Source organism: Sarcophilus harrisii, chromosome 3 (assembly GCF_902635505.1).
Source record: "Sarcophilus harrisii chromosome 3, mSarHar1.11, whole genome shotgun sequence".
Lineage (NCBI taxonomy): Eukaryota > Metazoa > Chordata > Mammalia > Dasyuromorphia > Dasyuridae > Sarcophilus > Sarcophilus harrisii.
The window spans coordinates 362,132,027-362,149,950 of record NC_045428.1 but is presented as its reverse complement, the minus strand read 5'-3'; the positions used below and the strand labels follow the sequence as shown (position 1 = coordinate 362,149,950).

General features: G+C 40.5%; 1 protein-coding gene across 2 annotated transcripts in view; it reads right to left on the bottom strand.

Moving 5' to 3' along the window:
- Positions 1–1,795: 1,795 nt before the first annotated feature.
- Positions 1,796–17,924, bottom strand: part of SORL1 (sortilin related receptor 1) — a 197,156-nt gene continuing 181,027 nt past the window's right edge. For both annotated transcript variants that reach the window (XM_031960174.1, XM_023499392.2), the window contains 8 exons: positions 13,288–13,472; positions 11,575–11,694; positions 11,100–11,264; positions 9,653–9,827; positions 6,945–7,051; positions 5,768–5,960; positions 4,364–4,576; positions 1,796–2,778 (listed from right to left, as the gene is read on the bottom strand). In XM_031960174.1, the coding sequence (XP_031816034.1) occupies positions 2,711–2,778; positions 4,364–4,576; positions 5,768–5,960; positions 6,945–7,051; positions 9,653–9,827; positions 11,100–11,264; positions 11,575–11,694; positions 13,288–13,472 (1,226 nt within the window). In that variant the 3' untranslated portion in view covers positions 1,796–2,710. The remainder of the gene's footprint in view (positions 2,779–4,363; positions 4,577–5,767; positions 5,961–6,944; positions 7,052–9,652; positions 9,828–11,099; positions 11,265–11,574; positions 11,695–13,287; positions 13,473–17,924) is intronic.

Sequence of the window (17,924 nt, the reverse complement as noted above, 5' to 3'; positions counted from 1 at the left end):
AGATCCCCTTTGCCAAAAACACCCACTGACATTGGCTGTGTCACAGTGAGGGAAAAGATCCAGTCACTTGAAAAGGCCCTCAGAAATTTCTTTACATTTCCCAGTGCCCCTTCAAACACACTGGATCCCTTTAGACTTTATATATACATCCCCAACCCCACACAACTACATGAAGAAAGCAGATGTGCTTCAAAACTCCATAAAAATATACAATTTACACATCGCTGCATCTATCTATATCTATCTTAGTATTCTGGAGCTGAGCTCTTCTGTTTATATAAAATACACTAGCCCTAAGAGGCTGTTTTATCTAACAGCACAAGAGGCATTATTCCAAGGGGAGAGGTGGTGGCCGGCATATTCAGTACTGTGCACACAGCATCGGGAGGCACTAGGAACTCGCAAAAATACCTAAATGGAGACCTGATCTATACACAAAATTACCTACAGAATCAATGAAAGCAATGTTGCAGAACTCATGTGAGCCCTGTATGATGGTTTTAACAAGTGACACAAAGGATTAGTGGGAAGGGAGGAAAAGAACCATATTTCCTAGTTTGATTCATTAAATTAAATTAATTTATTTAAATTTAATTAATTCTTTCTTCTTCTATTCCCTGACTTTTAATCTTTCAAATATTTAAAGGAGTAATTAAAGGGGGAGGTGGAAGGAATAATCAATAATAAATTCCAGCCAAGAATGGAAAAAAACCAATAAAACTCCTGCCTTCCAATAAGAAACAATGGTCTGGAAGAAGGCTTACTTCACTACCACCACACATTAAAAATGAGAGGAGTAGCCACACAGAGAGTAAAACTCTCACTGTTTCAAATATTCCTTATCTGAAATTAAAGTCAACAGTTTGAAAAATCCCACTGGCTCTTTCTTCCCCCTACCATAATCCTTAGGAAGACTGTAAGTACATTTTGTTACACAAAACAAGATACTTTTGGTTAAAATAATCAAATACTTGAGAGAAGACAGAGGTGCACTGCATCCAGCAGTGCTGCTGAGGCTTCACAAAGCTTTGCATATCAGAAACATGTATTAAGAGACATAACTTTGGATTCTCCCCACAGGTCATTCATTGCTCCTAACCTGGGAGGAAGTTTCACAGTGACAAACCACACAGTACAACCACAACAATGCCAGACACAGATGCAAACATCTCTAACTGCTAAAGAGAAGCGTGACAGGCCACATGGCATTCTACATGAAATGGCCAGTGTTGGTTTTTTGTTTTGTTTTGTTTTTGACACACAGGTGACTTTATAAAGGCAGAAGAACAATTGCAAATTATTTTGCAAAGAGAATGAACAAACCCCATTTTTGCTTCTACTGCTAATTCTGATTTGGTGGCTCTAATTTTTGGATTCTCCAGCTATTTTTGTGAGAATGTAGCACTTTCTCTTTAGAGAAAGGAAGGAAGGAAAAAAGGAAGAGAGGAAGAAAGGGAGAGAAGGAGATGGGGAGGAAAGGAGGGAGGAAAGGAGGAAGGAAGGGAGGAAGGGAGAGAAGGAAGAAGGAAGAAAAAAAGGAAAAAAGAGAGGGTGGAGGAGAAGGGAGAGAGGGAAGGGAAGAGGGAGAGGAAAATGGGGAGAGGGAGAGAGGGAGAAAGAAAGAGAAGGCACTGACTCAATCCAAAATAGCTGTATATACCAAATATTTTTAAAAACTAATGTTAGCCACACTATTATCTTAAATATAAAGCTAAAAACTGAAAATGCATAAATGGAAAAATAAGGTACTCTTATTTGCCAGAGTATTGATTGGTCACAGATCACTGCATTGAGCTGGGAGCTAACTCTCTCTCACAGTAGGAGGAATCTTTTTTTTTTTTTCCAAATGAAGACTGCAGCAATGTATGATAGAGCAGTGTTCTCTTATGCCATCATTTCAGCTTCAAAAGTCATGTATTATACACAGGTAAACAGAGTAAAAGTCCATCGCTTAATATAAGCAAAGAGTAAGCTCATGGTTGGCAATGTGCACAAGCTGCAGCTCCACCTAACTGAAACTGAGTATTGGTTTCAAGTGTCTCTCCTGTCAGATACAATAATGTTTAAACATGTTAGATTAAAACAGGTTTCTTCAGGAATGGTAAAACCAATGCTTTTGTCTCACTCCTGGGCCCTGTGAGAGAGGAGGGGCTCAATAACACATGCAATGTCACATAACCACAGAAACTTGGCCCCAAAGAGAGGCCCCAATAAATTAACAGAACAAAAGAGAAGCACCCTCCCCAACCCTTGCCACCCCAAACTTGCATATAAACAAAATCCAAAGAATATTTAAAATTCGGTCACTTCTTCAAGGAGAGGGGGATTTCACCCACTGTAGTTCTCCTGAAGTTTTTATTAAATACATTTCTATTGTCTTAGAAAAATAAAAGGGAGTAGCCAATTTATTAAATCGAAAATTATCTCACAGACTTAAAAGCATGCCCAGCAAGCACAGCCCTGTAAGACTAAATTAATGTCAAATCAAAGCAATTTGATGACTAAAATCAACCTGGTTTCTTGTTCACAGTTGATTACTACAAAGTTTTATTCATCCATTTCTTTCTCTTTTTTTTTTGTTTTTGTCCTTTTTTTGGCCCATATAAAAATAACATATTGCAACTCAAAAGTGCATTTTTTAAAATAAACCATCAACTATCTTTATCAAATAAAATATTTACACCATTTGGTTTACAGTGAGGAACACTCTTCAGGCTATCACCATAGGGACGTCATCTGAAAATCCCGTTATCATTGGAGCATCCTCGTCATCATCTCCTAAAAACAAACAAAACTGTTGGTAAACCTCTTATACACTGTCACAGGTGACTGCACCCTTCCCTCCCTCCCTCTCCCCACCACCCACACACCTGTTCCCTCATTGTACAGGACAAGCCTGCAACACTTGTTATCCAGGTGCACCAGCACTTTAGAACAGCAAACCCTTGAGGCAGCCGCACAAAATGCATACAACTCTATAAAATGGCCCTCGCTTCGTTTTGTCTTTCAACACTGCTGAGCCAAATGAAGATCACAGATCCTATATAAATTTAGAGACTGAAAAAAAATCAGAGCTAACACATAAAGGAACTGAGGACTAGACCTGCCCAGTGTGTGGCGTAGTCCCTGACCCACAGTAGGCACTAGATAAATACAAGATGTTCTGGAACTTGACTATGGCCAAGTTAGTAGTTAAGTAGAAAACTGGGATTTGAAAGCAGACCCTCTGACATGATACCCAGCACTAAAGGAGCATAAATTTATATTGTATCAATAAAAGTCTAACGTGATTAGGAAGGTAAATTTGCAGGAGGAAAAAATGACCCAGAGGGCATGATATTTCCGTGGGTTTTCTGTATTACACCATCCTCCCTGTGTTAATCATCTTCACGGTCTGCCCTCTTTGCTGGACTCTGAGTGCTCTTCGAACTACCATGAGAATGGAAGAAGGTAAATTCCCTGAGAAGGCAGTCTGTGCTGGCTCTGCATTCCATGAGGCAGAAAGGAGCTGAGCTGTGGAGGTGTCCCTCCTCTTCTAGCCAAGGTGGCCAGCCCCCCGCCCAGCTCGCCTCCCTTTGACAAGATGGTGGTGGTTCTTTAAGCCAGGGAGACCACAGAGCTTATCAAACACACAGGACACTGTGGGAGAGACCAGGACAAAAGACTTTGGTGGTCTCAGTGGGCCGTCATCACTTAAGAGAGCCATCTCTTACTCCACTAAAGTGTGGCCGGCGAGATGACTTTTAGGACTTGGGAGAAAGATCGAGAGAGGAAGGCACCATTTCAGGGGAAAGAATCTGCTCTGCAAACGCGTGCCTCCTGGTCTCAAACAATAAGACCTACTAGTTAAGTCCTCCAAAGCCGCCTCAAGGAAATGAGATTAATGGCATATTACATGTATGATTTGGGGATTAAACTATTTGGGGGGTAGTTTTCTTATAGGTTTGGGGTTTATCTGGAAAGTTTCTAAGGTCCAAGGTTCTCAAGGATGTGATCCTGGTACAGAAGCTGCAGTTGATTTCAGATATGAGTTAAGATGTCAAGGATTATAACACCTCAAGCTCAGAGGAACTTCTGAGACATCTAAATTTAATATCTTTATTTTACAGATGAAAAAATTAAAAAGCTAAATGTCTTGCCCAAGGTCACACGGAGAATAAGTGATAAAGATGGGATAAGGACCTAATTTAAATTTAATTTAAACTAACCCATTCCAATTGTATTGCTGACTAATGAATAACCCACTTGGGCAGTACACATGAAATGGCCAAAGGACAGGCCTCAGGGAGTCTTAAAGTGAATCACTGGCTTGGAGAATGTATAGTTTAAAGGTAAATCACCACCACAGTCAAACTGTGCTTACCGAGATCATCCCCTGATGAGAAAATGGCTGAGCCAAGCCGCGAGCTATAGTGACTATTGGCAAAGGCGGTGAAGCTATTTTGGAGCCTCCGATGCCGTGTATAAAGGACTATGAACCCTATCCCCACGGTCACCAGCAGCAGGAATAATATGGGAACCACAATGGCAGCCACATCAGTTGACCTTCCAGCCTGGAATGCTGATGCATCTCCACCTGCCAATAAAAGACACTGATCAATCAGTCGCATGCTTGAGGGCTGGGGAATAGAGGAGATGTCCCCTCAAGTTTCCTGCCTGCCCCACTGGTCTCCCTCTCCCTGACCCATCTTATATGATATGTTCCTACACATGACTCTTTTTTGATTGCTTGCCATGAGCTGACAGACCATGGACCTTGAGAATGCAAATATAGTAATTACATTAGACTCTTAATCACTGCCTTGTTGGTTTTTTATATGATCCCTTAAAAGGGAGACCTTTGTTGGGTGTATCAACATTGATTTCATTAGCATTATTACTCAAGACCACTTGCTTGCCGTGTACAAGAGGATGTGAAACCAGACCATTAATTACTGAGATAGCAATTATTTCCCCAACTTGGCACCCAAGTCTCACTGAATTGCAATTACCTGAAGCTCTGTTAAGCGATTAAAAAAAATAACTCATTCACCAGAATGCTGACTGACTTATGATCTGTAACTAATTTTTTGTCTTAGGAAAAAAGAACTCAAACTCTTCTATAAAAATGTTTATAACCATCTACAAGAAAAAATAACAACATGAAGGTTCTTTTCTCTCAATGTAAATGGACTTCACAGATGAAAGGCAAAGCATAAACATGGAATCTTGACTTAGCTATAAGATAGGAACTAACTTTCTGGGGAAAAGCTTTAAATGAACCAGAACTCTCTCACCTGAGCCTGTCTCTGGAATGGTGTCACCAAAGCAGTGTGATAAATAGTGACCTACCCCACAAGATGAGGGGTGTGTGTGTTTTATTGTTGTTTGGTTTTAATCTATAGTGAATGAGGGCCTTCTCACCCACAATGACCTAACTCATCAGATCACCTACACAGTGACTGGTGAAGGAAAAGAAGAGGGAGCCGGCATCATGTATGTTTATGCATCTGTACAATTCATACATAATATGTCACAAAAGCCAGGTATATGATGCCTGCTGATTTTTTGCTGTTTAGGATTAACTGTTCCTCTAAATCTTCTATGCCTGCCCCACCCCTTTTCTTTGAGAGTTGTTGGGAAACAGCTCTGTCAGGTGTGAACTCTGATTCTGGGCTAATCACAAAGTTTAATTATAATGCTATCGATGTATATGAATAAGAGATTATGGAGCAGCTTGAAGTCTTTTGAAAACTGAAGACAGAAACCAATGATGCTGGTAACTCACCAAATCCTAACTCATCATAGAGAAGTACTGCGGGCTCTCCACAGATCTGCCCACTGAGAAGGCATCTTGCTTGTACAGAGAAAGTGTAATTGTGGCCCATCTTCAGGTTAGAAATTTTAAAGAAGTTGTCGGTGGTATTCCCAAGGTACGCTGTGATATTCATCACACTGTCATACATACGTATCTCGTAACCCTAAGAGCAAACATGTAGACAAGGACATATCACAAACAAAGAACCACATCAAGAAGTTGGAGTTTTAAGGAACCTCAAAAATGTCCTGATCCAAACCCATCATTTTATAGTGAAGGAAAATGAGGGGAAAAATGATCTAGGCAAAGACATAGATCAAGTCTATGGCTAGCTAAGCTGAGATTAGAACTCAGATCTTCTAGCCTTGTGCTCCCTCCTTCCATGAAAAGACTTAAGGAAAATGCAATAGCTCAAAAGAAACATGAAACATGAAAATTAGAGACATTTCCATATAATATTCATATGGACTATTTGTACCCAAACTATGGTAGAGATCTCCGAGCTCACAATGGTCTGATGAGCCCCAGTTGGGCACACTGCACCGAGACCCCGACATGGGGATATCCTTTGATCTCAGAGGATCAAGATGACAATACCAACCCGTAGGGAGAATGACCTCATAACTGAAAAGTAGGGACATGAGGATACAATACAGAGTGCCAATAACACATCAAGTAAGTACAATTTCACTGATGTGAGAATTTCCTTTTCTGATGCAAATATGACCTGTCTGTAACTGGAAGGTAAGTTTTAGCAGAAAGGTTTAGTTCTCACACAGGCCTAGGATTTAAATCCAGTTCTGAGAGAGGTGCAGCTCAGTGGTCTGAGGTGGAATCACTCTCATTTTGGCTCACAATGTCTGCCCCAGTCCATCTCCCACTCTTTCTAAGTGAAGAGTTCAGGATGGAAAAGTGCTTAGTGTGGTGATTTCTATCCTTAATGTGCCGCATAAACGTTTCACTAATTAGCAATCACATAGAAAATGGTCCTTTAATTCTCAAGTTCACTGCCTTGCCCTATTTTTCTGCCCTCCATCTATGCCAAGTGTTCTGTTAACGAGCTCGTTTCTGAAAGAACATTTCCACCAGATTCCCAAAGTCAGAAGAGAAAAAAAAAAAAGACACTCAGAATGAATAAGGCACTTACCCTGCTTTCATTAAAATACTTTTCCTTTAAGGCTAGACTTTTCCAAAAGAGAAGAACATGGTCATTTTCTGTTATGATTTTTAAGGCATCTGGTGCAGATAATGACACTGAAAATGGAAGAGGAAAGGAGGATCCCCATTAGTAGAGCACATAGAGCTGGATACCTTTTAGAATATGGGTCTCAGCTGGGTGGCCGTTGCAGCCCAGCTAGAGAGGGACCAAGGCAATAGGGGCATGGAAAGACACAGCCCTTGGCTGCTGGTTCTTGATTTTGCTCTGGCACCATCGTCCCTCCCCTAGGAGTGCTGGATACACATTAAGGAGGAAGCATCTGCTGAGTTGGGAGGTACCTAGAAAAGGAACTGCTTCTGCTACTTCTGTTCTTCAGTATTTCATGTTCCTCATATTGCCTAAACACACTTGAGGCCCTTTACCCACAGATGATCCCTCTTTGCAGCCCACAAAACATTCTGCTGCCTTTGATCCTGATTCCCAAATTTCATTCTAAGACCTTTCCTCCATAGTCTAAATTCCCACTATGGCACACACACCCCTGCAATTCATTTATTCATTTAGCCCCAATTGCATGCAGAGAATTATGCTAAACTTGAGAGGAAAGGGTGGGGTGGGGAGAAACAGAGTAAAGAAAATATAGTCCCTGCCTTTCTGGAGTTTATGATCAGGTACAACAAAATAATACAGATTAAATCCATTAGAAAAATGAGATCCTAACAGGGGAAAGACTACTATAAGCTGGGAGTGAATTGAGGCACCTTCCTTCCCTGAAGAGAAAGATTCAAGGAAGAACAGGGTCAGCAGCATTTGAATTAGGCTTTAAAAAATAAGCAGCATTTCTAAGGGTTGAAGCAGGGGTAGGGAAGGACATTGCAGGTACAAGGGAGTAACAAGGAAGTGAGAAAATACAAAATGTACATGGAACAGGAGGTTGTTCAGCTAAGAGAAAAGCAGAAAAGGTAAAATGGTAGCAAATTGTAGAAGGTTTTGAATGCCAGATTAAGCACAAACTTGATTTGGTAGATAAGATTTGGCAGACTGAGCAGAAGAATGAGCGACATATAGGTATTCAAGACCTAAATTCAAACATTCAAAAGTCGTGATAAAACAACAAGAACTTACTGTCTAACTAGGAAGATAACATATAAATACATACAGAACACAAACATATACACACACAAACATATATGTGATTCATATATATGTCTAGATACACATGTAACATAAGGTGTGTGTATACATACATATAGACATGTTATATGAAATTCAATATCTATATTGTGTATATGTGTATACCTAAATATAATTTAGTATAGGTGGGTATGTATACACACACACACACACACACACACACTCAAAAAGGAAGTTAATTTTAGATTTACTAGCAGCCAGGAGGATAATACTAGCAACTTTTATATAGCACATCAAATTTCAGCTCATTCCCATAAGGTAGGTAGTACTAACATCATTTTACAGATGAGGAAACTGAGACAGATAGCAAGTAAGTGATTTGGCTGAGGTCACGCTCTAGTTAAGTCTCCAAAGCAGAACATGAACTCGGCTCTTCTGACTTAATTCTAGCACTCCATGCACCAGGCCACCTGAGATGCCTTGTTGGCAAAGGTTTGCATACCCCGACCCTTGGGCTGATTTTCAAGGAAGTGGGGATGAGGAGTCATGAGGAAAGGCCAATGCAAGGTGATGGAGATGTCATGTGCAGAAATTCAAGCAGGGCAAGACTGGAAGGGATAAGTCTGTAAAGAGATTTCTATGTCCAATAAGAGGCATTTACATTTTATCCTAGAATCACTGGAGTTTCTTAAGAGATGGCAGGATCAAACCTGAGACAAGTCTTTAGGAAAATCATTTTGGTGGCTAAGCGGAGGATAAATTGGAATGGGAAGAGGCTTGAGGCAGGAAGCATAATTAGAAGGCCATAGCAATAATCCATCCAAGAGGTGATGATGGTAGCTGTTTGAGTGGAAAGGAAAGGACACATGCAAAAGATATTATAGAAAAAGAAACGACATATTTGACAACTGAATGAATATGTGAGGTGAATAAGGAGTCAAAGGTGACACTTAGAAAGATGAATTTAGCAGTTAAAATATAAGATGGATTGGAAGGTGAGGGAAGAGCAGACCATCAAGGGTACATATGGGTAGCTAATAACAAAAACATAGATGAATTCCACTGATGGAGAAAACCATTCCACTCTAATCTCTGCAGTATACTCACAGGGTATCAGCATGCCCACCCAAACCCATCACTCTATAAGTCTGGGAGATTGGTGAAGACAGGCATAAAAAAGCTGACTATATTTTCCACATAACTGGACAAATTCTAACTCTGGTGATCTCTCAGAAATACTGTAAAAATGTCTACCAAAAGGGAGAGTTTCTATCTCATGGCCCTTGGGGACTCCCACCACGCCAAAACTCTGAGGATGTAAAATGATAATGGCTGAGTTTAATATACCTAATTCCTCCCCCTCTCCAAACTGAGCTCTTCTTTTTCCCAACTTGCCATCGCTATCATTTCCCTGTGGGACAGGCCTAGGCAGAGAAATTATAGAATTGGAAGGGTCAGGGCTTTAAAACACTTCATGCCTAAACAGCTGTTTGGAGTTAACTCTGCAGCTACCTTTCAGATCCAGTTGGCATCAGATAATGCAATACCCTTCTCTTTCTTACCTGTATTAATTTTCACAGTGGCTTCTTTGCTCATGTTTCCAAGTTGTACAACAACATGGTATTTTCCACCAGGTTCCAATTTGTTAATCAGGTACTCCACTGTACTATTCCGGGATTTCACTTTATAATTCCTGTCGGTCTTTCGTATTAAATCTCTAACTGCTACAGCATATAACTGGAGGAGGAGAAAACCACATTGACGCTTATCAGTTTTGAAGTATTTTTTCCTCCTTTCTGGATGTATGACAGATGATGTAACGAGACCATATTTAGACATGAGGACCCTAGGCAACATCATTCTGAACTACAGTATCCAGATACATCCTCTGAGGATCCAAAGGACCCAAGTAGGACTCAACTTCATTACAAAAATTTATTGGTAGAACTTTGAAACCATCAAATATATACCAAGACCCCACTCATGACTTCAGGAGAGACTTCATTTATCAAGATATCAGCAGAATGGAATAGGGAGCAAAGACATCAACTAGGATTTAGTTTCCCTTGAAGCAATAATAGCCAGAGTGTGTGGCTCGGGAGGAAAGAGAAGAAAATTGCCCAGTCTTGGGATACATTTGGCTGCAGCTCAATGTAAGTTCTAAGTAAATACAATTTATACTTTCTTCTATTCTGACTGATGTCACGTATGTGGAATGGAGGCAAAGAAGGAAAAGAATAATACTTATAATGGAAACAAATCTAGGGAGGAAGAAGGTAGGCATGCACACTGTTATAATCCCTTCAATCCATCACCCAAGGAGAAGCCCATTTAAAAAGCAACCAATCCAAAACAGTGATGCTTCCCAGGACCTTCCTGTAACTAGTGCAAACCTAGGGCATGGAAGCACCACTTAGCCCCTAGAAACTGAGGCAGTACTTTGGTTATCAGTGGTTACCAGTGGTTGGTGAGGTCTTAGTTCTTGGGTTGCTTCAGGCTTTCACTTGCACCTAACTCTTCGTGATCCCATGGACCATAGCAGGCCAGGCTCTTCTGTCCTTGACACTCTCCCCCAAAACATGAGAAGCAGAGGCAAACACATAAGGTGTCTTGATCAGAGAATGCAGAGACTCACTTATCTGCATGGCCCTTGGTAAGAAATCTGCCTTTGGCCAGACAGCTAGAAGCAAAAGGGCACCCAATAAAAAACCATAGGAGCTGGGCCAATGGTCACTGGTGCTGCCAGAGAACAGCTTTGAAGGGATCAAACTCAGGAAGGGATCAGAGGCTTTCCTGCATCTATGTCTTATCAGGAAGTGGTCGCTCTCAGGGGAGCACCTCACTCCTCACTGATTTAGCTTAGGCTTCAGAGAGAAGGGACACAATGCTGAGCCTCTGACCACAAAGCCTTTCTTCCTCAACAACACTGTCTAGCGACTGGATCCCCAGGCACCCAAGGGAGCTCTCCAAAGCCACGAGTACGTGAGGGCGGCTAGCTGGCCAGCTCACCATATCCTGGTCAGGAGAGTCGTATGGTGATTCCCATTTGATGACAGCCGAGGTCTTGCCAATGTCCACTGCATGAAGGTGTCGAGGAGGGAGCCTGTTGTCTGGGATCATCTTCACCACAATGTAGTCAGAAGGTGGGCCTTGGTAAGGGACTATTACTCGAACCTGAAACCAATCACACCCACCCCAAACACAATAGTTACAAATGCTATGACTCCATAGCTTCTGATAAGATCGATGCATTTCACAGAAAATGGATCAGGGAAGGAGGCTTAAAATCCCAGTGAGAGCAGCAAAGGCCATTGCCCCATGATCCTGATGGGCAAACTGAGGATGAGTCATTTGTCTGGGAGTCACAAAGTTACACTGCTGAGAGAAGAAATAGTTCTCCAACTCAACAGTGTTGGGAGCTAATCAATTCAGCCACTTAGCCAGGCTTTAGAGGAAGGAAGTTGTGAACCCAAGAGAAACATACCAGAAATAAGTACTGTTCATCTCTGTTGACAATGACTGTGCTATTGTGGAATGAGGTAGTCAGGTTCTTTGGGTTGCGGTAGAGGTCAAGAAACGATGTGGCATAGAAAACTCCATACACCTGAAGAGAAGTGAGAAAACAAGACAGGTGGTTAGTTCATCATTCTGAATAGTCTTAAAAAAAGGAAGGAAGGAAAAAAAGGAGAGAGGCAGGAAGGGAGAAAAGAAAAAGAGGAAGGGAGGAGGAGAAAGATGGAGGGAGAAAGGGAGGGAGGGAGAAAGGGAGGGAGGGAGAAAGGAGGGAGGGAGAAAGGGAGGGAGGGAGAAAGGGAGGGAAGGAGAAAGGGAGGGAGGGAAAAGGGAGGGAGGGAGAAAGGGAGGGAGGGAGAAAGGGAGGGAGGGAAAAGGGAGGGAAGGAGAAAGGGAGGGAGGGAAAAAGGGAGGGAGGAATAAAGGGAGGGAGGGAGGAATAAAGGGAGGGAGGGAAAGAGAGGAGATGAAATATGGAGGGAGGGACAGAAAGGAAAAGAGGCAGGAAGGGAGGAGGAGAAGGATGAAGGAAGGAAGAAAAGAAGGGAGGGAAGGAGGGAAAGAGAGGATAAGGGGAGAGAGAGAGGAATAAAAAAGAGAGAGAGGAATAAAGAAGGGAGGGAGGAGAGGCAGGAAGAGAGGAAGGGAGGGAAAGAGAGAATTTTTCAGTCTATATTCAGAGGTCATCAGCTCTTTCTCTGGAGGTAGATAGGACTTTCCATCATGAGTACTTTGGGACTGTCTTAGATCATTTTATTGCTGAGATGAACTGAGTAATTTATAGGTGCTCATCATACAATATCAGTATTATTGTCTTTGGGATTGTCTTATATCATTTTATTGCTGAGATGAACTTAGTAACTTTTAGATGTTCATCATACAATATCGCTGTTATTGTGTACAATGTTTTTCTGGTTCTGCTCACTTTACTTTGCTATCATTTCATGTAAATCTTACCCAGTTTTTCTGACACATGGTCATAAGCATTTTTTCTTTCATTCTTTCTCATCTCCAGAGGGAAAGGGATTAATGAGTTTTTCCATTTTACTGCAAAGGCATACAGAGAGACTAAGCCACTTGTCCAAATTCCTATAGTCCTAGTGTGGCTCTTGGAACTCAAGACTTCTGCTTCTTGGCCCTGTAAACTTTTCTTCATGCCACAATGCTGCTTCTTGCAGAATGGGAATGGTGAGCTGAATGTGGCAAAGTGGGTATTAGCAAATAATTTTCTCCAAAGGTATATGGAAAGGAGACAGAGATCATTCTAGCTTTCCCTACCATTGAGAAAGATACTCTCTACTTCATTTCAGTATTGCTGTCAACTGATTACATCCCACAACATGAGGTAGAATCCTAAGAACAAAGCCCTCCAACACTCTAGCAACACAGGACTTACTATGACATCACTATGAGGAAGCTTTTTACTAATGTTCACAGAGTTGGAGCCCAGGCCATGGTATGGCAAGGCATCCTGGGAAAAACTAAAGACTAATCCCTTGCTGGGAGAGAAAAGGCGATGCTATTCCAAAGGGTCACACACCAAATAGCCTAAAGGAAAAGCTATCTTCTTAAATTGTTTCAGGGGTGGTAAAACAATAATAGTTTGAACCCCCCCAAATTCTATTACCTGGGATCACAGGAGTGAACATAGTCAGTGTTCGTGTAGGTTCTTCTACTAACTCACCACATTTCTTGGTCCAGTCCAGGTGCACTCTACCGCAGTCTGATTGATGGCTTTGGCTTTGAGGCTAGGAGAAGGTGGACGAGTGCCTCTGGTCATCACGTGCTCAAAAGCCAGAGGACTGTCACCCAGATCTGTTTTGGCCCAGGCAGAAATCTCATAGGATGTGTGAGCAGTCAGATTGTTCACTAGGGAAAAGTCAAGAGGCAGATAAAGAAAATTAGGCTACAGTTTATATATTGAATTATAGACTCATTATAACAAAGTAGAAATAACTTCATACTTATAGCTCACACACCTTGAGATTTTCATCAGGCTGTTCATCCAACATTATTTCTGACAACACCTGATTTCTTTACTGAACTATTAAGAGAACCCTCAGAAACAACGTAATAGAGGCCAGCTGACCTCAGAATCAAGTTAACGGGTTAAAATTCTACTTCTGATATTTATTAGCTGAGTGAACTTGGGTGAGTCAATTAAGCTCTTTGTGTTTTAGGGGATTCCATGGTACTCAATTACAAAACAAAACCTTAATAGGTGGGTTAAAGGAGTGTTCACATTAATGAGACTGATGTAATAGGACTCTGTGTCCCCCTGATTTTTGTAGAGATTTGGGCCACCTGGCCTGGGGAAATTCCTAAAAATGATCCCCACCTGAATCTCAACCCATCCCCACCCTCCTACCTGGTTCCCATTTCTAATTGGTCCGGGAAACAATCATCGCCCTTATTGATTTGGAAATTAGCCCTTAATCTCTCCTAGCCCCAAACCATAGAAGGCTAAATAAAAATCAAGACTGTATCCCAAACTTTGCTATCTTCCTAATCAGGAAGTGGCCCACTGGGACTTAGGGGGCAGAGCCTTTCTTTCTGACTTTCTCCTACAAGCCCCAGACTAATTAGCAAACCTAGCCTCCAAATTAGCTCTGAACCAGCAAAATCCACGAAAATTGGGAATGCAAAAAATTATCAGAAGAAGATAATGTCAAAGATCACCAGAAAAAGTTTGTTTCAATCGGAAACAGGAAGGATTCAGGTAGCACAAGCAGCTGAGCACAGACACCAGTGCAGAGTCTGGGGCAGTGCAGACTCCAGGTAGTGGAGAATCTACTGGGAGGAATCTACAGCAGCAATGCTGACTACTCTGCCCGGGTTGCAAGACAGTATTTCAGCAGAGAATTTATAAAATATCTAACAAATAGAGAACCCTGAAATGTCAGAGTCTCACGGGACCTGACCACGTCCACCATGCATAGGGAGTGAGTCAGCACGGACCCAGTGGCTGCTTGTAAAGGAAGCTTGGAAAACCTCCCCTGCCATAAAAGCAGACCTTAACTTTTTAAAAAAATAAGTAAAAATGCAAAGAGAACTCTGACGATAGACAGATGCTATGGTGGAAGAGAAAAACAGATTTCAAACCCTGAGGAAACTGAAAGAAGACTATCTCCAGATGAAGCCCCCAAAGGTGCCCCATCTCACAAGGCTCTCTTAAAAGAAATTAAAAAGAATCTTAAAAGAGAGCTAAAAGAAAAATGGGGAAAGGAAAGGAAAACTTTGCAAAAGGGTTTAGAAAAGACATATAACTCATTAGATTTGATAAAATGGAAAAACTCCCAGAAAAACAGAATTTGTGAAACAGAAAAAGAAAATAACTTCTTAAAAAACAGAATTTGTGAAATGGAAAAAAATTCCATAGAACAAAACAATTCATTTAAAAATTAAATTAAACAAATACAAAAAAAAATAAATGAGGAAGTGGCCCACTGAGAGAAATACTTTCTAGTGAAATAAACCCATTTTGCCAAAAACCTCACTTGGTGATTGGGACAGCGAATTCTTTCACAAAACCTGCAACACCAGCCTGGGGACTTCCATTGCTGTTACAGAATTCTCTCCCCTCAACAAGATCACATATTCCTTAGAGCAATGATGGGGAACAATCCAGGAGTAATATTTTTTTTTCTGGGACTTTTATTCTATCCCCCTTTTTAAATGTGGACTTAGTATAGAAGCCAAGGCCTAAACTCAGATGATAAAGGTGGAGTTTTTCCCAAGTGTTCATGTACTAAACCACCATTTATTAAGTGCCTATGTACAAAGCACTGTGTGAGGGTTTAGGGAAGGCATAATAATAATAATAAAATCATAGTTGCTGCCATTAAGAAAAGTGAAGAAAGATTCTTCACACCTGTTCAGATTCTTATTTCCCTAGACATTTTGTATTATCGGTTATTTTTCCCCAGTTGGTAAATGGTCAAAGGATAAGAATAGACAGTTCTCAGGAAGAAATAACAGCTATATGACAAAATACTCCAAAACTCACTAATAATTGAGGAAATGCAAATCAAGGAAACTCTAAAATTCTTCCTCAGTCACCCATTACTATTGGCACATATGATAAAAAAGGAAAATGATGAATGTTTGAGGGGCTATAGAAAAACAGTACATAAATATACTGTTGGAAGATCTGTGAATTGGTCCAGGCATTCTTCTGGAAAGCAATTTGGACTAAATTTTGCATACTCTTTGATCCAGTGATTCTACTATATTAGGTCTACTTGTTAAAGAGATTTTAAAAATAGGAAAAGGATCCATATTTACCAAAAATGTTAATTACAACTCTAAAATAAAGGGATGCCCATCAACTGGAAAATGGCCAAACAAATCATCATATATCAATATAATAGAATACTATTGTGCCCTATGAAATGATGAAAGGATTTAGAAGAACCTGGGAGGACTTATATGAACTGAAGCAGGATGAAGTGGATAGAACCAAAACAACTTATATAGCAACAACACTGCAAAGCCAAATATCTTTGAAATACTTGAGAATTCTGTTCAGTACAATGACAAATCAATCATAATTACAGAGGATGCATGATGATACTTATCACTTCCTGACAGAGAGATGATAGACTCAAAATGAAGAATGAAATACATAGGTTTTAGACATGGTAAATATGGGGATTTGTTTGTTTGACTATCCATATTAGTTATAACTTTATTATTCTTTCTTTTCAAATGGGAGGAATTGGGAGAGAAAATAATTTTCTAAAAAAATTGAATCACATGAATTTAGAATTAAAAGTAATTGTAGATGTTATTTAATCTAGACCCATATCAAATCTTACCACCTATCCAAAACATCTCTAAGAAATGATTAGCCAGTTTCTACCTGAAGACATTCAGTAAGGAGAGCTCACTATTCCACAAGTTAGCCCATTATAAATTTGGTTGAAATTCTTAAGAGATTTTTCTTCTAGGGCCAAGCAAAACAAGGCTTATTTCTTTTAAATAAGTTTTTCCAAAATTTGAAGATAACTATCACTTGTCTTCCAACTCTTCCAGAATGAATATTTCTAATTATTTCAACCAATTCTCTAAAAGAATTGTTACCAGTCTCTACCATTTTGGCCTCCTTCCTATGGACATAAGTATGTCAATCTCTTGGATAAACATGTAGAGAAGCAGTCTAACCAGGAAAGTTTATCATTTCCCTCATTCTGAATATTGTGTCTATTCAGCTTAAAATTTAATAACCCACATCATCCTAGGATCTGGGGCAGGAATTGTGAGTAAAGAGATAAACAAGACATAGAGAAAAGGGGAGGAATTAGGACCATGGATGTTGGGAACACTGCAATGATCTGAATGTCCCAATCCTCAATGATAGGAAAGATGTTTACAGAGACTGACTTTTTTACTTCCCTTTTCCTAATCGTGCTGCTGAAGCTCCCATCCTAGAAATGGAATGGAAGTAAGAGTAGCAACAGGATGATAGAAAGGGAACCAGTAGCATCTTATTAAAACAGGAGAGGAAACAGGGAACTTAAATATTTAGCAGTGGCATCTAAGAAAGGCACTTCAAGTGTTACCATGGGCATGGCCAGGCATGGAAAATACAAAGGGATTTGAAGGGGGCTATCTCTTGAAAATAAGGGCAAAGAAAGGCATAGTTCAGAGCAGAAGAGACATCTATACTGTTGGAGACTTACTGTTTATTTGGGGTACTTTGGACTGGACTTAAGGTACTGTCTAATCCAATCCTAAGAGTCAATGCTTCTAAGTGACAGTTGCCAACTAGACACTGAGGGAAGAATCAGAAACATGCGCGCGCACACACACGCAGCCACGCACAGACATACACACGCACACCATAAAAATCAGATACACATCTGATTTTTTTTATATTAAAGGGAAGAGTTTAAAAAAATTTAAGTAGTCTTGGCACCGAGTTTCCATAATTCGGGAAATCCATTTATGAGACAACATCCTTAGCTAATGATGAAAAATACATTAGGGATTACTTTGGAGGGTTCTGAAAGAAAAGGGCTATCCATGTCAGTCCTTCACATTCCAAAGGTGGCCCCCCTCATGGAAAATTCTATCTTAGGCAAAAGGGAAACTTAACTATTATCTGGTACCAACTCCTTAATGCATTTTCAGATCAAAACCTTCATATTTTCAGGAATGAGAGAGAGCACCAATATGGATTTTTTTTTCCCTCCAGAGATAAAGAGTTACAGTTTTGAGCAAGGAATGCCACTTTGGCTGGTCAATATGATATACCTACCTAACCTGAAACCTAAGTATCAACTTCAGAGAAAGAAGCTTACAAGTAATGGTTTCCATTTC